At 41.3% G+C, this 17,869-nt stretch overlaps 1 protein-coding gene across 8 annotated transcripts in view; it reads left to right on the top strand.

The window, feature by feature from the left end:
• LOC129470003 (puromycin-sensitive aminopeptidase) overlaps positions 1–17,869 on the top strand; it is a 114,942-nt gene that overhangs the window by 94,259 nt on the left and 2,814 nt on the right. For 5 of the 8 annotated variants that reach the window (XM_055257289.2, XM_055257292.2, XM_055257288.2 and 2 more), the window contains 7 exons: positions 928–1,062; positions 2,655–2,874; positions 9,801–9,943; positions 11,328–11,384; positions 15,728–15,835; positions 16,385–16,540; positions 17,118–17,165. In XM_055257289.2, the coding sequence (XP_055113264.1) occupies positions 928–1,062; positions 2,655–2,874; positions 9,801–9,943; positions 11,328–11,384; positions 15,728–15,835; positions 16,385–16,540; positions 17,118–17,165 (867 nt within the window). Of the gene's footprint in view, positions 1–927; positions 1,063–2,654; positions 2,875–9,800; positions 9,944–11,327; positions 11,385–14,588; positions 15,836–16,384; positions 16,541–16,653; positions 16,749–17,117; positions 17,166–17,869 lie in introns of those variants that run through there. The other 3 variants (XM_055257290.2, XM_063628913.1, XM_055257287.2) reach the window with 2 other exon arrangements.

Here is a 17,869-nt window from a genome sequence, read left to right as displayed (position 1 = left end):
GGGAATCAATAAAGTGATAATTGCGTTAAAATTGTAGGGGTGGTTTTAAAAATATTTACATATAAATAGTAAAATATTTATATCTTACTGTTTTACCATTAAACTATTTTGAATATAAATGTTCTCAAAAATATTTTTTGGCTATTGGTAAATAGCCTATAGAGAATAATGCAGTTGCCAGGAGCTGTGGCTCATGCCTGTAATCCCAGGGAGGCTGAGGCGTGGCGGATCACCTGAGGTCAGGAGTTCGAGACCAGCCTGGCCAACATGGTGAAACCCTGTCTCTCCTAAAAATACAAAATTAGCTGGGTGTGGTGGCGGGTGCCTGTAATCCCAGCTGCCTGGGAGGGTGAGGCAGGGGAATCACTTGAACCTGGGAGGTGGAAGTTGCAGTGAGCTGAGATCATGCCACTCCCCTCCGGCCTGGGCGACAGAGCGAGACTCCGTCTCAAAAAAAAAAAAAAAAAAGAATAATGCAGTCAGTAATTAGGTCCATGTAATTCTTTAAAATTGGGATCTGAAAATTGTTATTCCGTTCAGTCTCTGTGCTTATAAGATCAATGTTTGTAAAGGCCTAAGCTTTCTTAGAGATTCTACTGTCCAGGTGTTTTCATATATGTTAAGTATTTTCTGTAAACCTAAAATTGAGGTTAGAAATAGAAACTTACCCCACATTATTTTGTCCCTTCCATGTTCTTTCTACTGTCCCTCACTTTGGCCCCCACAATTTCAAGTTTCCCTTTTCTTTTGTCTGTGCATTCATTCTATCTTGATGTGTTGTCTTGTTTTAATCCATTAGTTGGCATAGATGGTCTTAATTGTTTTTCATCCAGATATATCTAAAACCAGAACTCCTTTTAAACATGCAAAAGGTTGATTTAAAAAATTAATGGAGCTGTTTAATATACTTACTGGATATCTTTGCAGTTAAACTTAGGAACAGTGGGGTTTTATCGGACCCAGTACAGCTCTGCCATGCTGGAAAGTTTATTACCAGGCATTCGTGACCTTTCTCTGCCCCCTGTGGATCGACTTGGATTACAGAATGACCTCTTCTCCTTGGTGAGCATCTGTGACTTAAGTAATATGATGGATTTTGCTGATTAAAAGATTTTATTTTTCCTGGAGTGTCTGAAACATAATTAGAAGAATATGGGTCTTCTTGATGGTTAAAAACACCTTTGGGACTAGAGCAAATGACTATTTTTAATATGACAAGATTGAGGCTATATAATTTAAATCCCATTTCACTACTCCTAAGCCAGCTTTCTGAAACTCTTAATTAAACTATCCTTTGCAAGGCAAAAAATTCCTTTCTTTTCAGTAGAAATAAATATGAGCCTTGAAGAAATGACCCTACTGATAGGTTTTTAAAATAATTAAGTCAGAGTGATTTTTTTTTTTTTTTTTTTTTTTTTTTGAGACGGAGTCTTGCTCTGTCACCCAGGCTGGAGTGCAGTGACGCAATCTTGGCTCACTGCAAGCTCTGCCTCCCAGGTTCACGCCATTCTCCTGCCTCAGCCTCCTGAGTAGCTGGGACTACAGGCGCCTGCCACCATGCCCGGCTAATTTTTCGTATTTTTTAGTAGAGACGGAGTTTCACCATGTTGGCCAGGATGGTCTCGATCTCCTGACCTCGTGATCCGCCCAGCTCGGCCTCCCAGAGTGCTGGGATTACAGGCGTGAGCCACCATGCCCGGCCGATTTTATGTTTTTCTAAATAGTGGTTGTACTTTGCTGGGAAAGCCAGAATTTTTAAACATCGTGTTCTTATTTCAAATTATATCCCATTAGCTTTAGAAGTATATTTATATTTGGCTTTCTTCCAGAAAGGATTTAAAGCAGAAATTAGTATTATTTTCTTTATGACTTCAGCATAGGTTAGGTAATTTCCAGATGTCTTTATGATAAAATTGTCGTATTCCTCCTAGTATTCCTTTAAATTGGACTGGAAATTTTCCCTCCCCTCTGCAGTCCTTGGTTTTGGATTCCGCCTTTGTATAAACACAGATTAGCATTGATGCACAAAACCTCACATCTGCTGATCTAATTGCTGAGAGAGACCTGTCCCAGGAGAGTGAGCTGTTTGTGCAGTTGGCTGCTATAACAGAAGTTCTTTTTCCTCACTCTGTTAGTTCTGAAAGGACTTTGAATTTGTAGTGCCTTCTAGTTTATGTTCTTTTAGAAATGAGTAAAGGAGAGGCTTAAGTTGACACAGTTTGCAGGTCCGGCTCTGAAAGAATGTCTGTCAAAAACCAAAGCTCAAACTATTTTTGCAATTTTTCTGAAAGTATGAAAAATTTCAAAACAGTAACAAAGCCAAGTCCCCAGAAACGGAGTAGAAATAGAAGTTAACTGGTTTGTTGTTGTTCTCAAATTGTTGGGACTTTTAGTGTAATTTTTAAAAGTAGTTCTTGTGTAAATAGCAAATAATTCATTCTAATTTTTCTGTAAAAAGAGAGAAAAAAATAACAAAGGAGTAAAAAAGGAATGTTATCTGAATAGGATTTTTATTCTAACAGTGTTCTGAGCTTATACAGTCCCATTTCCTTAAACCAAAGAAATTGCTAGCAGCAGATAATGCCAAAAATGCATGCTTATGTTTTTTGGTTTTGTTTGAAGACTGGGTTAATTTATGTTTTTTCCTATCCCAGGCTCGAGCTGGAATCATTAGCACTGTAGAGGTTCTAAAAGTCATGGAGGCTTTTGTGAATGAGCCCAATTATACTGTATGGAGCGACCTGAGCTGTAACCTGGGGATTCTCTCAACTCTCTTGTCCCACACAGACTTCTATGAGGAAATCCAGGAGTTTGTGAAAGATGTCTTTTCACCTATAGGGGAGAGACTGGGCTGGGATCCCAAACCTGGAGAAGGTAATGGATATACTAAATGGAGAAAGAATTAGGCAGAAGTTGGTACTTTTTTATGTGGTTAACAATGTAATTAATATCATCTTTGTATTTACTGGATGTTACTATATATTCAGCAAGCCAGAAATTAAGACTTGAGTCTTTTAAGTCTGCTGGTGAAGTTACATGGGTCAACAACATAGAAACAGTAGTGGTTATGTGTGTTCGATGCTAAATATAATTTGTGCACATGGTGGAAATAAAAGTATTTTGCAGAATTCCAAAGGCCTATTTTTAGTCAAGAAAAGCTAAAGGGAATTTCAGGTTGTTTTGTTTTATTTATTTATTTATTTAATTTTATTTTTTTGAGACGGAGTTTCACTCTTGTTGCCTAGGCTGGAGTGCAATGGTGCGATCTCGGCTCACCGCAACCTCCGCTTCCCGGGTTCCAGTGATTCTCCTGCCTTAGCCTCCCGAGTAGCTGGGATTACAGGCATGTGCCGCCACGCCTGGCTACTTTTATATTTATAGTAGAGACGTGGTTTCACCATGCTGGTCAGGCTGGTCTCGAACCCCGACCTCAGGTGTTCCGCCTGTCTCGGCCTCCCAAGTTTTATTTATTGTTACCATAAATACCAGGCACCTTTATGTATAACTTGTAAAGGTGCTGAGAGACACAGGGGTCAGCTTTTTTAATTAAGAAAATTATTTGCTTTCTACATGTGTTCTCTGCTCTGTGATTATTTCTATAAGCATATATTTACTCTTTTTGCTCCCATTTAAATATTGGGAATGATTAAAGCTTTTACATATCATTATTTTTTATCATCTGCTAATAACTAAAGGTGGTGTTTCCTCCTGACCAGTCTTGATCCAGAAGTCTTTTGTAATAAAAATAGTAGCAATACCTAGAGCTCTATGTCTTGTCTTTTTTTTTTTTTTTTTTTTTTTTTAAGATGGAATTTCACTCTTGTCACCCAGGCTGGAACACAATGGCGCCATCTTGGCTCACTGCAACCTCTGCCTCTCGGGTTCAAGCGATTCTCCTGCCTCAGCCTCCCAAATAGCATACCACCACGCCTGGCTAATTTTTGTATTTTTAGTAGAGACGAGGTTTCGCCATGTTGGCCAGGCTGGTCTTGAACTCTGGGCCTCAAGCAATCTTCCCGTCTCAGCCGCCCAAAGTGCTGTATTACAGGCATGAGCCACTACAGCTGGTCCCAGCTTCTATGTCTTTTCTTCATTGATTCAACAAATATTTATGTAGCTAGTAAATGCCATATACTATTCTAAGAGCTGGTGATACAGCAGCAACCCAAATATTGCCTTATATGGCTTACATTCTAATGGGAGACATAGCAAATAATTAAATGTATAATGGTCTAGGTGGCAGGAAGTATCATTAAGAAAAATAAAGTTGCCAGGGGTGGTGGCTCACGCCTGTAATCCCAGCACTTTGGGAGGCTGAGGCGGGTGGATCACAAGGTCAAGAGTTCACGACCAGCCTGGCCAAGAAGGTGAAACCCTGTCTCTATTAAAAATACAAAAATTAGCCAGGCGTGGTGGCGGATGCCTCTAATCTCAGCTACTCGGGAGGCTGAGGCAGAGAATTGCTTGAACCCAGGAGGCAGAGGTTGCAGTGAGCTGAGATTGGGCCACTGCACTCCAGCCTGGGTGACAGGGCAAGACTCTGTCTCAAAAAAAAAAAAAAAAAAAGAGAAAAGAAAAATAAAGTCGTCGGATAATAAGGAGTGCTGGGTCACTATTTTCTAGAGAGTGTTTGGGGAAACTGTCTCTAATAAGGTGATACTGAGCATAAACTGAGACATGGAGAGAGTTATGAGGATATCTAGAAGAAAAATGGTTCAGAGGAAACAGCAAGTACAAAAGACCTGAGATGGGAGCATGCTTAGGGTATTCGAGGAATAACAAGAAAGCTGCTGAGTTCAGGACAGGAATGAGTGGGAGAGGGCAATGGGAGATCTTTCTGATCCTATAGAACCTGTTTGCTACAGTGAGAAGTTTTTTGACTTTCACATTTAGTGATATGACATGCTAATTAGAGAGTTTTGGGCAGGGGAACTTGATTTGATTTACTTGGCTTTCTGAAGAACAGACTAAAAGAAGACGAGAGGAGGCAGGGAGACCATTCAGAAGGCTATTTTAGCAATCCAACTGAGATGCTGGTTGCAACTAGAACTTACAGGTGGTAAAGTCTGTGTATATTTCAAAGGTGGAACTGAAACTATTTGGTGAAGGATGGACTGTGAGGTGGAAAGAAAGAGAAGTGTCATCAAATTTTGGCCTGCAGAACTGGAAGAATGAAGTTGCCATGTACAGGGATAGGGAAGACTGCTGTAGAAACATTTTTTTCTTTTAAAGATACAGAGTCTTGCTCTGTTGCCGAGGCTGAAGTGCAGTGGTGCAGTCATAGCTCACTGCAGCCTCGAATTCTGGGTTCAAGCTATCCTCCCACCTCAGCCTCCTGAGTATTTGGGACTACAGGCATGCACCATACCCAGCTATGTTTTTTTTGTTTGTTTTGTTTTTGTTTTGTAGAGACAGGATTTCACTATGTTGCCTAGGCTGGTCTTGAACTCCTGGACTCCAGAAATTCTCCCACCTCAGCATCCCAAAGTGCTGGAATTGCAGCCATGAGCTACTGTCTGGCATAGAAGCATATTTGGGTGTAAAAGGGAATCGGGCCAGGCGTGGTAGCTCACACCTGTAATCCCAGCACTTTGGGAGGCTGATGTGGGTGGAACACCCGAGGTCAGGAATTTGAGACAAGCCTGGCCAACATGGTGAAACCCCATCTCTACCAAAAATACAAAATCAGCTGGGCATGGTGGCACAGGCCTGTAGTTCCAGCTACTCAGGAGGCTGAGGCAGGAAACTCACTTGAACTGGGAAGCAGAGGTTGCAGTGAGCCGAGATCACGCCATTGCACTCCAGCCTGGGCAACAGAGCAAGACTCCGTCTCAAAAAAAAAAAAAAAAAAAAAAAAGTGAGGGGGGTGGGAATCATGTCACGCATGTGGCTCACACCCGTAATCCAGCTACTCAGGAGGCTCAGACAGGAGAATTGGTTGAGTCCTGGAGTTCAAGCCCAGCATGGGCAACATAGTGAGACCTCATGTCTTTAAAAAACAAAACAAAACTGGATGAGATCAACCAGTGACTGAGTGTAAGTGGAAAAAAGAGGTCTGAGTTCAGGATTTAGAGATTGTGTGGAAGAGGAAGAATCAGCAAAAGAGACAGACTGGCCAGTGAGGTAGAAGGAGAGCCAGGAGAGAGAGGGGGTATCCCAGAATTTAAATAAACAGCAGATGAAAAGAAACAGTAGATGAAGGCAGAGGGAATGTGATCAGCTGCGTCAGATGCTACCACACTAAGTCAAACAGAATGATGAAGGCTAATTCAATATTACATTTAACAAGTTTTGTGGAGTAGTGGGGAACAATAATGAATTCTCCACTTTTGGAGCAGGTTCTTTAGAATAGGAGGAGAGGAAATGGAGACAACACACTTAGACAACTTTTTAAAGGAGTTTTGCTGAGAAGATCAGAGAAAAGGGGTAGACGAGAGAGAGGTGGGGTAAAGGAAGGAATTTTTAAGTTGGGAGATTTTATATTACATTTTCTGCAACTATTTGAACATATGCAGTAATAATGGAAAAATTCATGTTTTGTGAGAGAGAGGGGTTATTGCTGAATAATCAAGAGGAGTTGAGATCCAGTGCGAAGTTAAGGAGTTAGTTTTAGATAGGAGCACAGATGAATAGTGACAGGATAGGAGTACATGGACACAGATGCATGTAAATTAATGGATGTTGCACTTTTCTTTCATGATGATAACGTGACACTTTTTGACTTCAAAACCATCTTTACAATATAGGGAAAGTGCCTTCAATTTCCTAGCTATACAGATGGGAGAATGAAACACGGCAAAATAATAAAATGTTACCTTGCATCACACAGCGTGTTAGTACCAGAGCCAGAATTATAAATTACTTCTTGTAAGAATCATCACAATAATGTGTAGTTATCTATTGATCTCTGATGGTTTTCTTAAAATTATTTTTGGTTAAATTATGATTTAAATATAGCAAAATGAATAATGTAAATGTTACAGTTCATGACTTTCGGCAAACACATACCACATTTCCATCACCCAGAAAGCTGCTTGGGCTCCCTCCTAATTGGTCCCTGCTACTTGAGCCTCCCCTGCCTACCCCACACAGGCACATGCTATTCTGATTTCTTTCACCTAGATTAATATTTATCTCTTCTATTTTATATACATAGGATCATATAATGTGTGTTCTGTTCTTATACCTGGCCTCTCTCACTAAGCATAATGTTTCTGAGATAATCCGGGTTGTTCATTGCTTTTTATTGCTGAATAGTATTTCATCATATGAATATACTACATTTTATTTGTCCATTGTACTGCTGCAGTTCATCAGATTTGTGTGCCGTTAACTGTTTTTTTTCTCAATCATTTGTTTCCTGGATGTTAACTTTTTTTGAGATATAATTCACATACCATAAAATTCACCTTTTTAAAGTATACAATTCAGTATTTGTTAGTATGTTCACAAGATTGTGCAACTATCACCTCCATATTTCCAGAACAATTTCTTCACCGTCCCCACTCTCAGTCCCCCACCCCCCCCAAAAAAGCCTTGTATCCACTGGCAGTCACTCTCCATTTCCTGGCAACCACAAATTTACTTTCTATTTCATGGATTTACCTATTCTGAACATTTCATATACATAGCATCATAAAATACTTGGCCTTTTATATCTGCTTCTTTCACTTAGCATGATATTTTCAAGGTTCATCTATGTTGTAGCATGTATCAGTCCTTCCTTTTATTTTTTTTTTGGTAACGGAGTCTCACTCTGTTGCCAGGTTGGAGTGCAGTGGTGTGATCTCGGCTCACTGCAACCTCCGCCTCCTGGGTTCAAGCAATTCTCCTGCCTCAGCCTCCCCAGTAGCTGGGGCTACAGGTGCAGGCCACCATGCCCAGCTAATTTTTGTATTATTAGTAGAGATGGGGTTTCACCATGTTGGCCAGGATGGTCTCGAGCTCTTGACCTCGTGATCCTCCTGCCTCAGCCTCCCAAAGTGCTGGGATTACAGGCGTGAACCACCACACCCGGACCCCCGGGTCTCTTTTATAAGGGCACTATTCCCATTCATGAGGGCTCCAGTTTTCGGCTATTATGAAATCTGTTATGCACATTTGTATACAAGTTTTTGTGTAGACATGCTTTCATTTATTTTCGAGATACCTAAGAGTGAAATTGCTGAGTCACATGATGACTCTTTTTTTTTGTTGTTTTTTTTGCGATGGAGTCTCACTCTGTCTCCAGGCTGGTGCAGTGGGCATGATCTCAGCTCACTGCAACCTCCACCTCCTGGGTTGAAGTGATTCCCCCGCCTCAGCCTTCTGAGTAGCTGGGATTACAGGTCCGTGCCACTACACCTGGCTAATTTTTTGTATTTTAGTAGAGACAGGGTTTCACCATGTTGGCCAGGATGGTCTCGATCTCCTGACCTCATGATCCGCCTGCCTCAGCCTCCTAAAGTGCTGAGATTACAGGCGTGAGCCACCGCGCCCATCCTTTTGTTTTTTTAAGAGACAGGGTCGGCTGGGTGGCAGTGGCTCACGCTTGTAATCCCAGCACTTTGGGAGGCCAAGGCAGGTGGATCACCTGAGGTCAGGAGTTCGAGACCAGCCTGGCCAACATGGCGAAACCCTGTCTCTACTAAAAATGCAAAAATTAGCCAGGTGTGGTGGTGCAACCCTGTATTCCCAGCTACTCAGAAGACTGAGGTGGAGAATTGCTTGAACCTGGGAGGCGGAGGCTGCAGTGAGCTGAGGTCATGCCACTGCACTCCAGCTTGGGCAACAGAGCGAGACCACATCTCAAAAAAAAAAAAAAAAAAAAAAAAAAAAAAAAAAAAAAAAAAAGACAAGGTCTTGCTCTGTGCCCAGGCTGGAGTACAGTAGTGTGATCATAGCTCACCACAGCTTCAACTTCCTGGGCTCAAGCGATCCTCCCTCTCCAGCCTCCTGTGTAACTGGGCCTACAGACATATGCTACCATGCTTGGTTAATTATTAAGTTTTTTTGTAGAAACAGGGTCTTGCTGTGTTGCTCAGGCTGGTCTTGAACTCCTGGGCTCAAGCAATCCTCTTGCCTTGGCATCCCAAAGTGCTGGGATTATAGGCATGAGCTACTGTGCCTGGCCATAACTGTATGTTTAACCTTTTGAGGGACTGCCAGACTGATTTTCTAAGTGGCTTCACCATATTGTGTTCCCACCAGCAGTGTTTGAGGGTTTCAATTTCTCCACATCCTTGCCAACACTTGCTATTATCTTTTTTATTATAGCCATCATAGTGGGTATGAATTGGTATCTCATTGTGGTTTTGATTTGCATTTTCCTAATGAGCAATTATGTTAAACATCTTTTTATGTGCTTATTGGCTATTTGTGTGTCTTGGAGGAATGGACCCATCAGATTTTGATTTTTAAAATCTAAGATTTCAGTTTATTATACATAGAGCATACTAGTTCCATATGTGATCTTTCTTTGAACCTTGGGTCGAAACTGCATGATGTAAGCCTGTTCTTTTCACACATAATCCTTAGCAGAGTAGTTAACTAGACTGAGTAAACATTTAGTAAATTCAGATAGTTGGCATTCGTGACTGTAGATAAAGTCAGCAGGTTTATTTGCTTGTCTAATCTGTTTAGCATATCACTCTTATGATTTGATAAATGTAAAACAAGTATTCTATCAGGTATTAAGTTAATTGAGTGTGTTTGTTCAAGACCATAGAATTGGTATAGCACAATTATAAGATATCCAGATGGTAAACTTACAAAAATAGGCTTTTTAAGTAGTCTTGTGTCTCTTTTACTTCTCAAATCAGGTCATCTCGATGCACTCCTGAGGGGCTTGGTTCTAGGAAAACTAGGAAAAGCAGGACATAAGGCAACGTTAGAAGAAGCCCGTCGTCGGTTTAAGGACCACGTGGAAGGAAAACAGATTCTCTCCGCTGATCTGAGGAGTCCTGTAGGTTTTCATGATAAATTCCCTTGACATATAGGTAACTACATCATTTTGTGAAGCAGGGAACTTTTTTTTTTTTTTTGAGACGGAGTCTTGCTCTGTCGCCCAGGCTGGAGTGCAGTGGCGTGATCTCGGCTCATTGCAGCCTCTGTCCCCTGAGTTCCAGTGATTCTCCTGCCTCAGCCTCCTGGCTAGCTGGGATTACAGGCGCTGCCACCACACCCAGCTAATTTTTGTATTTTCTTTTTTTATTATTATTTTTTTTTTATTTTTTATTTTTTATTTTTTTTGAGACGAAGTCTGGTTCTGTCCCCCAGGCTAGAGTGCGGTGGCGCGATCTCAGCTCACTGCAAGCTCCGCCTCCCGGGTTCACGCCATTCTCCTGCCTCAGCCTCCCGAGTAGCTGGGACTACAGGCGACCGCCAACACGCCTGGCTAATTTTTTTGTATTTTTAGTAGAGACGGGGTTTCACCGTGTTAGCCAGGATGGTCTCGATCTCCTGACCTCGTGATCCGCCCGCCTCGGCCTCCCAAAGTGCTGGGATTACAGGCTTGAGCCACCACGCCCGGCCTTGTATTTTCATTAGAGACGAGGTTTCGCCATGTTGGCCAGGCTGGTCTCGAACTCCTGACCTCAGGTGACCCACCTGCCTTGGCCTCCCAAAGTTCTGGGATTACAGGCGTGAGCTACCATGCCCAGCCTGGAACTTTTTTTAATAGCCAAAACTGACCTAAGAACTGACCCACAAACCACTTCTACCTCTATTTTAATATATACTATTTAAGTGGTTTATAGTCATCTTATTTGTTTAAAGTTTCTCAGTCAGTGTTGCAGTGCTGAAAGGTGATTAGCTGTGCACATTCCCCTGAAAGCTGCTGTGCTTTGCTGGTACAACATGCCATTTACCTTTGTGGTTGCTCACAGGCACTGCTAGCTCCTTAACTACAGTTTGTAATATCCACATTTATAATATTTACTTTTTTTTTTTTTTTGAGATGGAGTCTCACTCTGTTACCTAGGCTGGACTGCAGTGGTGTGATCTCGGCTCACTGTAGCCCCCGCCTCCTGGGTTCAAGCAGTTCTCTGTGCCTCGGCCTCCTGAGTAGCTGGGATTACAGGCACCTGCTACCACGCCCAGCTAATTTTTGTATTTTTAGTAGAGACAGGGTTTTGCCATGTTGACCAGGCTGGCCTGGAACTGCTGACCTCCGGTGATCCGCCTGCCTCGGCCTCCCAAAGTGCAGGGATTACAGGCGTGAGTCACCACAGCTGGCCAACATTTACAATATTGTTTACTTGCTTTCTGTCTTTTCTTAGTATTAGAATACTTGAAACAAGGTACATTTAATCAAATGACTTATTTTTTGTCCCTGTATTCTCTTGTAGGTCTATCTGACTGTTTTGAAGCATGGTGATGGCACTACTTTAGACATTATGTTAAAAGTAAGTATATTTGAGAAGGCTCCCATTTCCTGCTTTTGAGCTTGGATAGACACACAGTACACCTCTAAATGGTTAAAAAAAAAAAAGTCCTAGAAAAGAAAGATGCATATTGTAGACATGCAAGTAGTTTAAAACTGTGAGAGAATTATATGTCTATCCATATATGTTATTATATCAGTATTATCACTATGATGCCAAAGACGTCTTACTTCTCCCCACCTTTTTTTACTCACATTATGCATTTGAAATCTTTTTTTTTTGAGACAAGGTCTCACTCTGTCACCTAGGCTAAAGTGACATAATCATGGATCACTGCAGCATCAACCTCCCAGGCTGAAGTGATCCTCCTGCGTCAGCCTTCCAAGTAGCTGGAATTATAGGAGTGTGATAACCGCACCCAGCTAATTTTTGTGTTTTTTGTAGAGACAAGGTTTCACCATGCCCAGGCTGGTCTCAAACTCCTGGGGTCAAGTGATACACCCACCTCAGCCTCCCAAAGTGCTGGGGTTACAGGCATGAGCTACTGTGCCCAGCTGAAATTTTAACACTGAAATAAATGTTTGTTTTGATTAACAAGTCACTTTCTTTAAATTTTATCTTCAGTGTAAACTTACTTGGGGTTCTGCCCATTTTAAGCAAAACGTTTGTTACTGTGCTTAGGTTCTGTGCTTAGAAGGTTTGTTTTTGTGCTTAGAAAAGGGATAGACAGATGATGATCAAGTGTCTCAAGCATTTGAGCTATGGCAGGGTCCTTTATTAATAGACAGGAAATTAATTCACCTGCCTTCATAGTCTCTCTAGTTTTCCCAGGGTAATTGGCATATAATTAAGCTCTGACTTAGACAAAATATAGATAAAACTTTCCATGTCCTCATAATGGCAGCAATGTTTGAAATTTTCAATCAATAGTAGTACTGTGAAGCAAATGCTATCTCCAGTCCCTATTCATACAGTTCCAGTCTATAAGGAAATGGCTTGAGTGCACTGGCTACATTAGAGGTGGACGTAGCCAAATCTACTTTTTAATCATTAATTAAAATGTGCAAAATGTGCCTAAAAACCCATTCGTTATAAGATCCACGCTTAGGACAGGAGTGGAATGTGCTCTACTGTCTCTACCTTTCATGGATTAACAACACTCTTCTGACTTCAAGGGAGTTCATGATAATCAGCTTCACTGTAGAAATAGCTCTAATGATCATAATTGCAGATCTAAATTCTGATATTTTGGTTTTAAACAAATCCTCTGAAAAATGATTAGGATGTCTGAAAATAGAAACTTTAAGAAACTGTACCTCAAAATGTACTGCTTTACTCATGTTGTAATAGGTTTACTTTTTTTTTTTTTTTTTTGAGACAGAATCTTACTCTGTCACCCAGGCTGGAGTGTAGTGCCACGATCTTGGCTCACTGCAACCTCTGCCTCCCGGGTTCACGTGATTCTCCTGCATCAGCCTCCCAAGTAGCTGGGACTACAGGCGCCTGCCACCACACCCAGCTAATTTTTGCGTTTTTAGTAGAGACGGGGTTTCACCATATTGGCCAGGCAGGCCTCGAACTCCTGACCTTGTGATCTGCCCACCTCGGCTTCCCAAAGTGCTGGGATTATAGGCATGCGCCACCATGCCTGGCCTGCTTTCTAAGAATATAAAAGTTATATTTGGGAGAGCTGGGCATGGTGGCATTCACCTGTAGTTCCAGCTTCTCAGGAGGCTGAGGCAGGAGGAGCGCTTGAGCCCAGGAGTTGAAGCCTGCAGTGAGCTATGATTGTGCCACTGCACTCCAGCCTGGGTGACAGAGCAAGACCCTATCTGAAAGAAGACCCTAAAAAAAGTGAAATTTGGGTTTACCTTCCACCTAAACATTAAGGTCCCTTCTCAGTCTTAATATTCTGTGAACCTATATACTATAAATGCTATGTATGAAATGGGATATTTGATTTTTTTTCATCTAGTCCGTGATGATATGGAAAAAAATAGGGATTCTGAAAATTTCATGGCAGATACATTGACATTTTCATGTCATGGCACTTTTAAGATTTTCCACAAGTATGTGTATTTATTAAGAGTTTGCACTTATTTAACCCAAGGGAGTTCACGATAATCAGCTTCACTATGGAAATAGCTCTAATGAAGGCGGAATCATGGTTCTTCAAGAAGCCATTTGGTAAGAGATGAAGAAGGTTGTCTTATGATGGTAATTTAGGAGTAATGTGCCAGGGTTAAAAAACATTAATTCATAGTATATTTGAAATGTGGTGTTAGAGTGCCATCTAGTGGACTAGAATAGCAGGTTCTCTTTGGAGGAAAATGCTTCCTGAAAGCCAGAGGTTCAGACCTTGAATATTGGAGCTGAAAAGGGCCTTAGAAATTATCTATCCACCCATCTCATTTTACACATGGGGAAACTGAGACCCAGAGGGATGAAGGACTTAGTCAAGATCATACAGCTAGTTAGAGGCAAAACTGGGACTAGAAGCCAGATCTCCCAAGGTCCTATCTATTTTACTGCACTGCTGCTCAGAGTCCAAAGGGGCCAGGCGTGGTGGTTCATGCCTGTAATCCCAGCCCTTTGGGATTACAAGTGATGGGAGGATCACTTGAGGCCAGGAGTTCGAGACCAGCCTGGGCAACATGGAGAAACTCCGGCTCTACTAAAAATAGAAAAATTAGCTAGGCGTGGTTTTAGTGAGCTAACACCATTGCACTCCAGCATGGGCAACAGAGCGAGACTCTATCTCAAAAAAAAAAAAAAAAAAAAGAAAAGAGAGACCAGCCTGGTCAACATAGCGAGACCCTATCTCTGCTTCTTATAAATTAAAACTGTTTATTGAAAAAAAAAAAAAGTGTCGAAAGGAAGAGGAAACTGAGAGCTTTGATGAGGTCTCCAGACACTCTGGTCAGTGTTAAATCTTAAGGGGTAGAAAAGATCAAAAGAGTCTTGGAGACATAGCTCTTATACATTTATAGTTCTAATTTTTAAGAATTACAACATTTTGTTTCTGATTATGAAAAAAAGATTTTATATATATATATACTATGGAAGATTTAGAGACTAGAAAAGTATAAAGAGGAAAATAAAACTTACCTATAGTTTAAAAAGCAGGTAGCAAAAACAGCATGTATAACATGCTCTCTTTCCAGATTTGACAATGTACATATAGTAGTAATTTTATTTTTTTCTTTATGCTTCTCTGTCTTTCAGATATTCTGCATTCAGTATGTGCTGCTTTTGCAGTTAAAAAGTGTGAAGATGCATAATCCCACTGATCAGAAACCATCATTAATTAACACTACCATTTTGATGTATTTCCAGGGATTCTCCCCCACCCCTTTTTTTTGGAAACACAGTCTTGCTCTGTTGTCCAGACTGGAGTGCAGTGGTACGATATGGGCTCACTGCAACCTCCACCTCAGCCTTCCAAAGTGCTAGGATTGCAGGCGTGAACCACTGTGCCCAGCCATGTATATATATATGTATATATATATTTTTTTTAATTTAGGATCATTCTGCTTCATCTACTTTCTTCACTTAAATACAAGAACATGTTTATGAGATATTTTTAAAATATAACTTTCAATAATGCATTTTTATAAGTAATTACAGTATTCATTTTCAATTTTTCACTATTATAAATTAATTTGATGATTTGGTATAAGATTACTAATGATTAGTTTGTTCTTCTAACACAGAACATTAGCCAGATATCAATAATGTAAAGAATTTGGCTACGATAGATTTTACCTCTTAGATCTTGATGTTAAATTGGTCTAAACTAATGACAGGCTGTTCATCTGGTAGCATTTACATCTAGTGATTTACTTACTGTAACAGCAGATGACAAATTTAGTGCCAAAGCATATTTTTTTTCTTTTTTTTTTTGAGACAGAGTCTCGCTCTCTTGCCCAGGCTGGAGTGTAGTGGCACGATCTCGGCTCACTGCAACCTCCCAGGTTCAAGCGATTCTCCTGCCTTGGCCTCCCAAGTAGCTGGGATTACAGGTGGGCACCACCACACCTGGCTAATTTTTTTTTTTTTTTTTTTTTTGTATTTTTAGTAGAAACGGGGTTTCACCATGTTGGCCAGGCTGATCTCGAACTCTTGACCTCAGGTGATCCATCCGCCTCGGCCTCCCAAAGTGCTGGGATTACAGGTGTAAACCACCGCACCCGGCCCAAAGCATCTTGAAAAGTATTCTCTTTCGTTAATATAATGCCCTGCCATTCTCACCTAGTGAGAATATAGAACTTAAGTTTTACCTTATTGGGGAAGAAAGCATATAATCATATGCAGAACATCCAAGGGAGAGTTAACTCTTCCTATCTTTATCTTTTTTCCTGTAGCTTCATAAACAAGCAGATATGCAAGAAGAGAAAAACCGAATCGAAAGAGTCCTTGGCGCTACTCTCTTGCCTGACCTGATTCAGAAAGTCCTCACGTTTGCACTTTCAGTAAGTTACAGTGAAAACTGCATTTAGAAGTGAATCGTTGCCCATCTGTGACAAGTGTCTCTGATTCAGCTCTGATCCTCTTGAGCTGCCTTAACCCTAACTAAAGCTTCCTTTTCCAGAGAAACTGGCTTGAGTTTTTGTTACTGACTTCTGTTTTTCTCCCACTAGTGGCGAGAATCATAATAGTTGGGAGAGTAAACAAATTGTCTCTCCAGAATGGAAACTATGAGGACAGGGACTCTTGAAAACTGGGAAACTGGCTTATGCCTTTGCTTACTTTGTGTCTCTTCCTTTCTTAAACCTATAGGCTCCTAAGCAAGTATCTGTTGAGCAGTCTGTCTGAACCTGTCTCAGTACCTCGTTCTCATTTTGGTTGATCTTTCGGTTAAACATTATCTTCTTTGCTGAGAACTGCTGGTTCCAGTTATTCCTAAAACAAGGAATAAGTGTCTTCAGTGTGATTACTTCAGTGTCAACAGCATGTTGCACTTTCTGGTACCAGAATATGTTTTTGATACACTAGACTTTTAGCTCTCTTTGGTTTTTTAGGAAGAGGTACGTCCACAGGACACTGTATCAGTAATTGGTGGAGTAGCTGGAGGCAGCAAGCATGGAAGGAAAGCTGCTTGGAAATTCATAAAGGACAACTGGGAAGAACTTTATAACCGATACCAGGGAGGATTCTTAATATCTAGACTAATAAAGGTATGTGAAAATTTTTGAGTAGCTTGCTAATCATGGATATTATTGAGTGACATCCATGATTCACTACACCCATACATTGTGGTCTTTGCTCTTTAAATGTTTCCTGTGGCCAGGCGCAGTGGCTCACGCCTGTAATCCCAGCACTTTGGGAGGCCGAGGTGGGCAGATCACCTGAGGTCGGGAGTTTGAGACTATCCTGGCCAACATGGTGAAACCCTGTCCCTACTAAAAATACAAAAATTAGCTGAGCGTGGTGGTGTGTGCCTGTAATCCCAGCTACTTGGGAGGCTGAGGCAGGAGAATCGCTTGAACCCGGGAGGCGGAGGTTGTGGTGAGCCGAGATGAGGCCATTGCACTCCAGCCTGGGCAACAAGTGTGAAACTCCGTCTCAAAAAAAAAAAAAAAGTTTCCTTAAATAGTTACTGGCTTTGTTTAAGGACTTCTCCATCTCCCATCACAAATCCTTTATAACAGACTGAAGTTGGCAGAGAACAGAATGATTTGTTTTTAGGGTAAATGGAAGTTTGTTCCCAGCCTCTTTTAGTTTCACTTACTGTTTAAAACCATTGTTTTGCAGCTATCAGTTGAGGGATTTGCAGTTGACAAAATGGCTGGAGAGGTTAAGGTAAGGAAAATACTGTTTACTCTTCACTTTTCAATCTAGTAAGTAAAAATAATAACCTGGTTATAATTATAGTATTGGGATAATGTACTGTAGCATCTCTTGTGTTTTTGTTTAGAGAAAGACATCATGCAGGGCTGTAGAGGCCATATTAAGAATTTCCTAAAAATGGCCGGGCATGGTAGCTCACATCTGTAATCTCAGCACTTTGGGAGGCCGAGGCAGGTGGATCACCTGAGGTCAGGAGTTCAAGACCAGCCTGGGCAACATGGTGAAACCCCAAATTAGCTGGACACGGTGGTGCACGCCTCTAATCCCAGCTACTCGGGAGGCTGAGGCAGGAGAATTGCTTGAGCCCGGGAGGTGGAGGTTGCAGTGAGCTGAGATCGTGCCATTGCACTCCAGCCTGGGTGACAGAGCAAGACTCCGTCTCCAAAAAAAAAAAAAAAAAAATTTCCTAAAAATGGAAAGCCTTCGAATGGTTTATAAACAAGGCGGTGCCTTGATCTGATTTGTGTTATAAAAATTTCAGTCTGGCTGCAATGTGGATAATTGTTTGGAATGGGCAAGAGAAGATGTTGGGAAGCTAACTCTCCCAGCAAGAATGATAGAATAGCTTACAGTAGGGTAGTGGCAGTAGTGGAGGAGACGGAGTAATGGAGATTCAGGGGCTTGAATTTGTTAACCATTAGTTCAACAATATTTAT

This window comes from Symphalangus syndactylus, chromosome 20, assembly GCF_028878055.3.
Source record: "Symphalangus syndactylus isolate Jambi chromosome 20, NHGRI_mSymSyn1-v2.1_pri, whole genome shotgun sequence".
NCBI lineage: Eukaryota > Metazoa > Chordata > Mammalia > Primates > Hylobatidae > Symphalangus > Symphalangus syndactylus.
The sequence above is the reverse complement of the archived record's forward strand: the minus strand, read 5'-3'. Positions and strand labels throughout refer to the sequence as shown.